The sequence below is a fragment of the Corylus avellana genome, chromosome ca7 (genome assembly GCF_901000735.1).
Source record: "Corylus avellana chromosome ca7, CavTom2PMs-1.0".
NCBI classification, from domain to species: Eukaryota; Viridiplantae; Streptophyta; class Magnoliopsida; order Fagales; family Betulaceae; genus Corylus; species Corylus avellana.
The window spans coordinates 7,693,554-7,702,669 of record NC_081547.1 but is presented as its reverse complement, the minus strand read 5'-3'; the positions used below and the strand labels follow the sequence as shown (position 1 = coordinate 7,702,669).

At 35.2% G+C, this 9,116-nt stretch overlaps 1 protein-coding gene across 1 annotated transcript in view; it reads left to right on the top strand.

Annotated features, from left to right (window-relative positions):
- The first annotated feature begins 6,154 nt into the window (after nucleotides 1–6,154).
- Nucleotides 6,155–9,116, top strand: part of LOC132186945 (probable inactive ATP-dependent zinc metalloprotease FTSHI 2, chloroplastic) — a 16,348-nt gene continuing 13,386 nt past the window's right edge. The window contains exons 1-2 of the mRNA XM_059601071.1: nucleotides 6,155–7,717; nucleotides 8,921–9,093. Of these exons, the coding sequence (XP_059457054.1) occupies nucleotides 6,367–7,717; nucleotides 8,921–9,093 (1,524 nt within the window). The 5' untranslated portion in view covers nucleotides 6,155–6,366. The remainder of the gene's footprint in view (nucleotides 7,718–8,920; nucleotides 9,094–9,116) is intronic.

The window sequence follows — 9,116 nt, the reverse complement described above, 5'->3', positions numbered from 1 at the left end:
GAGACTCTATTGTAATAATAAGTCTGCAATCAGCATGGTACAGCATGCTCATAATCCGATACAGCATGAACGAAGAAAACACATTGAAATTCATAGACACTTCATCAAAGAAAAGTTGGAGAGCGGATACATTTGTACACCTTATGTGCATACACATGGCCAACTCGCTGATGGACTTACCAATGGGTTAAGTAATCCAGTGCCAATTGTTGAGTCAGAAATTCTCCCGTAGTTGTGCGAAATTTCTGATGTCAAAGCATGCCATCAGCGTTCGTATAAGCGCCTTCTTGATCTCTTCATTCGGCTTGACATACACAACAAATTTGGACTACTTAGTAAATTTAGGGGCGTACAATCGAGCTTTGGCTTCCTGGACGAATCTTGGAAAATACACCCCGAACCTTTTTCCCACGAAACTACTTAATCTACTCCATGTTCCATAGTACCATAGCAAGTAAGTAGTACATTCTTGGCATGTCACAAACGCTTGGTCTCATCAGATAACTTAAAAGTAGACGTATGCATCAAATGCTATATAAATGCTTTTAGGGTGCCTAAAACCTTTTTTTTTTTTTTGAAAAGGATTTCACTAAAAATATTTTTCAATGATAAATATTTCAATGGGAACAAACAAAGTCTTAATTAGATTATTTTAAGCCGGCCATGATATATTGATATGGGTATAAAGTCATTTTAATTAATGTGTTTCTTGAATTCTCAAGAATAATTACTATTTTATACAATTATGGCAACATCTTCAATATTGGATATTTACTAAAAGGCAAGAAGATCTAAACGTGTATAGATTAAAAGATTTTTTATAGATGGCCAAAACTTCAATACTCATTTTTATGTCCACTCATTGATGACAAATTAAGTGTTCCAAGTCTATAAATTAAATCGTGATGTTGTACTCAACTTCAAAATCACTATAGTTTCAATATATACATAGAGAGATTTTGGAGTGATAGAAGGAGTTAAGATGAGAAGAGTTATAGTGATGATGACGGTGCTAATCGTGCTTGTTGTTGCACAAGCCAATGCTGATTCTCGCTGCACTGCAAACTGTGGTCCTGGGTGTCTTTCTGAGAAGAAGAGCAGTAATCTACTATACCTGCTTTGCTCCGATCTCTGTACGCTAAAATGCATTAAGTCTCCTACAGATAGCGTTTATAGTTGTACCTCTGATTGTGCACACTCAATACGCATCTTCTCAGGTATATATATATATATAAAAGAGAAATGATAGAATTTCATCATTCAATTGGGTCTTTCGCACATTTCTTATATATATGGAGATAAATTTCTTTCTAAATACATGTTATATATTCATCTATAACCTATATTTTTTATAAATCTACCATTGAATATGTGGAGCTCTCACCTACAAATTTAATGTTGGATTTGCCCGTCTCTTATATGGAAATTGACAAGAGACGAAAAAAAGAAGAAGAAAACAAACCATTTTTCTTCTTTCTATTATCAAATTATATTCACGTGTTTATATTTGGCAGATGAAGATAAAGACGGAGATAAACTGGCAGCTTATGTGAAAGATTATGTGGAAGATTGCTACAACAATTGCAACAAGAAGAATAATTAGCATGTATTCTCTTATTATCTTTGGCGTTATAATGCAACTTGTAACCCTGACAATTAAGCATCGTCTAATAAATCTTTTCCTATCTTTATAATATGGCATTCAGAATTTGAAGTGGGAAATGTTTGCTATTCCGAAAATGATTATTATCAGCTAATTATAGCTAACAAATAATTAATTGAAATTAAGTTATATATCCATCTACAAAATACTAGTAGTTTCCCTTCCCTTTTTTTTTTTTTTTTTTGTGAGGAAGGGGCATGCATTGTCAACATTGGAGAGCCAAGCACTTAGAGATGGAAAAATTGAATTGATATTTTCATGGAGGATCCTGAAAATTTACATGGGAGCATCATATGCTATGGACTTTATGAAATATAATGTCATAATGAAATTGCTCTTTACTGTTCACTTGGAAATATGGATGATTTATTGTAAAAAAAAAAAAATAAAAAAAAAATAATAAAAAATAAAGCGACTTGTCGAAATATAATGTCATAATGAAATACTCCTCTACTGTTCACTTGGAAATATGGAGGATTTATTGTAAAAAAAAAAAACAAAAAAACATACTTACCCTTGATGTATTATGCGCTTTTGCAATTAAAAATTTACAATGTCGCTATTCCATATTTTAATCCATATTAATTACACTCTATCGATATGGTGTAGGGGTAAATCAAACAGTAAACAAGTAAAATTTTCTTGTCCCTAAAAGTAGTTCAATCGGTTGCAGACCACGTCTCATGAAGCGGTAGTCACTAGTTCGAATTCTTTCTCCCGCTTCCATTGTGTGGATATGTTAAAAAAAAAAAAAATGTAAAATTTTCTTTATTATAAAACTTATAAAAATACAAAATTACTTTAATTAAATAATTATTTTAAAAAAAATTAAACCCACGGCTATTTTTTTATTTTAATTGGTTTTACAAACTTCACTTAATTACATCCCAGGATGCCATTGGAATTTTTTTATTTTTTTTTTTTCAAAACATGGGTATATTGGTGTCCTCTGTTAGGAATTTACCTCAGTCATAATTGAGGGCGTGTAATTGAAAAGACTTAAAACATGCGGTACTGACATTATAAATTTATAAACTTTGAAAATATAATTGCAAAAGCGTCTATTTATCATGAGGCAAGTAAAGTTTTCAAAAATAAAAGATCTTATTCCAATTGGACGGTGCAATTTTAGAGTTCGAAATGACTTCATTTCAAATAAAGTCACAAACACTCACCGAAAACGGATTAGGATCCCCTATAATTTATTTGAAATTGTAAATTCTCAAATTATAGAATTTATGCCATTTCTAGGCATGAAAATTCTTTAAAAATACAACTTACTAAAAATGTGGCTTGTTGTTCAAGCCGCTATGACGATTAAGTGGGATGGTCCGATGAGACTCTATTGTAATAATAAGTCTGCAATCAGCATGGTACAGCATGCTCATAATCCGATACAGCATGAACGAAGAAAACACATTGAAATTCATAGACACTTCATCAAAGAAAAGTTGGAGAGCGGATACATTTGTACACCTTATGTGCATACACATGGCCAACTCGCTGATGGACTTACCAATGGGTTAAGTAATCCAGTGCCAATTGTTGAGTCAGAAATTCTCCCGTAGTTGTGCGAAATTTCTGATGTCAAAGCATGCCATCAGCGTTCGTATAAGCGCCTTCTTGATCTCTTCATTCGGCTTGACATACACAACAAATTTGGACTACTTAGTAAATTTAGGGGCGTACAATCGAGCTTTGGCTTCCTGGACGAATCTTGGAAAATACACCTCGAACCTTTTTCCCACGAAACTACTTAATCTACTCCATGTTCCATAGTACCATAGCAAGTAAGTAGTACATTCTTGGCATGTCACAAACGCTTGGTCTCATCAGATAACTTAAAAGTAGACGTATGCATCAAATGCTATATAAATGCTTTTAGGGTGCCTAAAACCTTTTTTTTTTTTTTGAAAAGGATTTCACTAAAAATATTTTTCAATGATAAATATTTCAATGGGAACAAACAAAGTCTTAATTAGATTATTTTAAGCCGGCCATGATATATTGATATGGGTATAAAGTCATTTTAATTAATGTGTTTCTTGAATTCTCAAGAATAATTACTATTTTATACAATTATGGCAACATCTTCAATATTGGATATTTACTAAAAGGCAAGAAGATCTAAACGTGTATAGATTAAAAGATTTTTTATAGATGGCCAAAACTTCAATACTCATTTTTATGTCCACTCATTGATGACAAATTAAGTGTTCCAAGTCTATAAATTAAATCGTGATGTTGTACTCAACTTCAAAATCACTATAGTTTCAATATATACATAGAGAGATTTTGGAGTGATAGAAGGAGTTAAGATGAGAAGAGTTATAGTGATGATGACAGTGCTAATCGTGCTTGTTGTTGCACAAGCCAATGCTGATTCTCGCTGCACTGCAAACTGTGGTCCTGGGTGTCTTTCTGAGAAGAAGAGCAGTAATCTACTATACCTGCTTTGCTCCGATCTCTGTACGCTAAAATGCATTAAGTCTCCTACAGATAGCGTTTATAGTTGTACCTCTGATTGTGCACACTCAATACGCATCTTCTCAGGTATATATATATATATAAAAGAGAAATGATAGAATTTCATCATTCAATTGGGTCTTTCGCACATTTCTTATATATATGGAGATAAATTTCTTTCTAAATACATGTTATATATTCATCTATAACCTATATTTTTTATAAATCTACCATTGAATATGTGGAGCTCTCACCTACAAATTTAATGTTGGATTTGCCCGTCTCTTATATGGAAATTGACAAGAGACGAAAAAAAGAAGAAGAAAACAAACCATTTTTCTTCTTTCTATTATCAAATTATATTCAAGTGTTTATATTTGGCAGATGAAGATAAAGACGGAGATAAACTGGCAGCTTATGTGAAAGATTATGTGGAAGATTGCTACAACAATTGCAACAAGAAGAATAATTAGCATGTATTCTCTTATTATCTTTGGCGTTATAATGCAACTTGTAACCCTGACAATTAAGCATCGTCTAATAAATCTTTTCCTATCTTTATAATATGGCATTCAGAATTTGAAGTGGGAAATGTTTGCTATTCCGAAAATGATTATTATCAGCTAATTATAGCTAACAAATAATTAATTGAAATTAAGTTATATATCCATCTACAAAATACTAGTAGTTTCCCTTCCCCTTTTTTTTTTTGTGAGGAAGGGGCATGCATTGTCAACATTGGAGAGCCAAGGTCTTAGAGATGGAAAAATTGAATTGATATTTTCATGGAAGATCCTGAAAATTTACATGGGAGCATCATATACTATGGACTTTATGAAATATAATGTCATAATGAAATTGCTCTTTACTGTTCAATGGAAATATGGATGATTTATTGTAAAAAAAAAAAAAAAAAAGAGACTTTACGAAATAGAATGTCATAATAAAATAGCTCCTCTACTGTTCACTTGGAAATATGGAGGATTGATTGTAAAAAAAAATAATAATAATATGAAAAAAAACTGTATTAGGCGCTTTCGTAATTAAAAATTTACGATGTCGCTAGTCCATATTTTAATCCATATTAATTACACTATCGATATGGTTTAGGGGTAAATCAAACAGGAAACAAGTAAAATTTTCTTGTCTCTAAGGGCAGTTCAATCGATTTTAGACCACATCTCATAAAGCAGTAGTTACTAGTTCGAATTCCCCCTCCCGCTTCCCTTATGTGGATACGTTAAAAAAAAAGTAAAATTTTCTTTATTATAAAACTTATAAAAATACAAAATTACTTTAATTAAATAATTATTTTAAAAAAAATTAAACCCACGGCTATTTTTTTATTTTAATTGTATTTAGAAACTTCACTTAATTACATCCCAGGTTGCCCATTGCAATTTTTATTTTTCAAAACATGGGTATATTGGTGTCATGTGTTAGGAATTTACCACAATCATAATTGAGGGTGTGTAATTATAAAGAGTTAAAACATGCGGTATGGACATTATAAATTTATCAACTTTAAAAATATAATTGCAAAAGTGCCTCTTTATCATGAGGTAAATAAAGTTTTCAAAAATAAAAGATCTTATTTCAATTGGATGGTGTAATTTTAGAATTCGAAATGACTTCATTTCAAATAAAGTCACAAACACTTACCGAAAACGGATTAGGATCTCCTATAATTTATTTAAAATTGTAAATTCTTAAATTATAGAATTTATGCCATTTCTAGGCATTAAAATTCTTGAAAAATATCACTTACTAAAAATGTGACATATTATTCAAGCAGCTATAAATAATTTTTCTCTCAAATTTTTTTATTTTTATTTTTTTTCATTATTATTTTTTCACTTTTGCATATACTCTTCTTCAGAAATCAAAAGACAATTTTTGTCTCAATTTTTTTTCCATCATAGAAAATAAAAACCGAATGAAAATATCAACCGTTTCAACTTTCAAATCTAAAATTTCGTAATTTATCAATCTACAATTTCAAAATTATTATCTCATGGAAACTCACTCTCCCTTTTCTCTTTATCTTCAGCTTACACGGAACTCAGAGAAGCTCCCCAGCTGCAGTATTCAATCTCTCGATAAACTAATGCTCTCTCACACTCACACTCACACTCACACTCGCACTCTCCCGTCTTCAGCGTCACCTAACAATGTAGCATCATAAAGATTAAAGAACACTTCCTTTTCCTTCAACGTTCAAACACAAACCTCCATCCATGGCTTGCCAATGCCTCCTTCCTTTCTCTTCTTCACTATCCAAAACCCCTAAACCTCCAAGACCATTCCATATCCACTCCTCAATTTCCTCCCAAATTCACACCCCAACCCCTGACGATGATGATAACTACGACAAAACCAAGAAACAACCCCAGCTCAATCTCCTCAACCTCTCTGCAACGCTCACGATCATCTCCGCCTCTCTCCCCAAACCCGCTGTCGCCGCCGTACAAAAGCGCTCGTCCAAGAAAACGCGGCCGAAAAGGCCCGAAGCCCTGACCCCGCAGGAGCTTAAATCCTGGGGGGAGGGACTCCCAATAATATCTAACCGTATACCCTACACCGAACTGTTGGAATTCAAGAGAGAGGGGAAGCTCAAGCATGTAATCAAGCAGAGTAGTAATAGTTTGCGGCACCGGACGGAACCGGTCCTGGTGGTTCTCGAAGATTCTAGGGTTCTGAGGACGGTTTTGCCATCGTTGGATGGGAACCAGAGGTTCTGGGATTCCTGGGACGAATTGAACATCGAGTCGCATTGCGTCAACGCGTATACGCCTCCGGTGAAGATGCCGGAGGTGCCGACCCCGTTCTTGGGGTTTCTGGCGGGAGCGGCAATTTCGCCGGAGTTCGTGATAGGGCTGATGAGTCGGGGGCTGAGAAGGCCAAAGAAGGAGTCGAAGAGAGCAATGGAGCTGAGGAGGCTTAGGGAGGAGCTGAAGAGGAACAAGAAGGAGGACCTGGAGAGGATGAGGACGGAGAGAGAGATGATGGAGAAGGCGATGAGGGTGCAGAAGAAAGAGGAGGAGAAGAGGAGGAAGAGGGAGGTGAGGAAGATGCAGCACCAGAAGTCGTTGCTGGAGTCAAGGGAGAACTACCAGAACATGGCCGATATGTGGGGCAGTTTGGCACAGGATTCAAATGTTGCCACTGCACTGGGATTGGTGTTCTTCGTGATATTCTACTGGACGGTTGTCCTTAGTTATAGGAAGCAGAAGAAGGATTATGATGATAGGTTGAAGATCCAGAAGGCGGAGGCAGATGAGAGGAAAAAGATGAGGGAGTTGGAGAGGGAGATGCAGGGGCTTGAGGGTGAAGGTGAGGACGAGGAGGAGGGTGAGCAAGGGAAAGGTGAGAGCAATCCGTATTTGAAGATGGCTATGCAGTTTATGAAGTCGGGGGCTCGTGTTAGGAGGGCGCATACTAAGAGGCTGCCGCAGTATTTGGAGAGAGGTGTGGATGTCAAGTTTTCGGATGTTGCGGGGCTTGGGAAGATACGGCTTGAGCTTGAGGAGATTGTGAAGTTTTTCACGCACGGGGAAATGTATCGGAGGAGAGGAGTGAAAATACCAGGTTAGATTCAGCCAAAGCTATGGTGCTTAGTTAATGTGGTACTGTTAGTGCCTTTTGAAGTTCAACTAAGAAATATTTATCTGATGCTTGTTTGGGAGAAATTATTGGTGCATTTCCATTTGTTTCATAAATTTTGCTTATTTGGTTTCAAGTGCTTGAACCGGACTGCTTTTAATGATATTACATTGTCTGTTTGGCATATTTTGATCAGATGAATCATCACTCCTTTTTCTCCTAGTTATGAGGAGTGATTTTCATCCAAAACAGTTGAGAGCAGACTTATGGGTACAGATGCTTTTGTATGTCCAATTTTAGTCCTTTACCTTTTAACAAGAAGAATTTCCTTGACAGTCCATTCCTAATGGGCCTGTTGACTCAGAGGCACATTGAATCATTTTTTTTATATAGACCAGTTGCAGAGTGGAAGGGAGTGTAGAATGAGGAACCATAGTATATATATACGTTTATCCTACCCTACTGCACAATCTCTTATATTCTAACTTTATTCTTGCCTTGTTCTAAAACTGGTCAAGAGATCAATGAATGATCTTATTCTTATTTGAGATTAATTTCATTTTGAGGTTAGTGGCACAAGTGCTTTTGCCGCCTAGGTTCTGGTGGTGCAATTTTTTTTTTTATCAAATAAGTTGGCTATCTACCTTTTCCTTTTCTCTCTTGGCCTGCCTAGTGCCTATCATATATATTTGTAGCTTCTCCAACCTGAATTTAGTAATCGTTTACTTCCTGCTAGCGCAGAAACATTATTGTTTGTGTATGACATCAAAGTGGGAGTAATTTTATTCTTTTAGACTCTTTCTTTGGGCTGCTGCTTCTGATTTTAGTATTTCAAACTTTCATGTTTTCTTAGATGTCTTCTCTGTTATTAGCTAGCTAGGCTTCTCTCTTTTTCCTTTGTTCAGACACTTTCTTTAGTTGTCTCTAACCACATATTTCCTTTTTATTCTTCCTTCTTCAGAAGGACCTTGGTGATATAAGCCTCATAGACACAATTTTGGAATATATCTTTTTTACACACACAAACAAACCTGAATATTGTGCTATTTTCATCACTGTTTGGTCTTTGACCATACCATACTTCAAAAGATCTTTTAATTCTCAAGTAGTTTGTTTTTGTTGTAACAGATTTACCCTCGCAGTGGCTTGCGTATGACTTATTTTAGATAGAATTTGTTTCTTAATCAGGTGGCATACTCCTTTGTGGCCCCCCTGGTGTTGGGAAGACTTTACTGGCAAAAGCTGTGGCTGGAGAGGCAGGGGTTAACTTCTTCTCAATTTCTGCCTCTCAGTTTGTGGAAATATATGTTGGTGTCGGTGCTTCTCGTGTCCGAGCACTATACCAAGAAGCAAAGGAAAATGTATGTATTTTTTTAATTTTTTT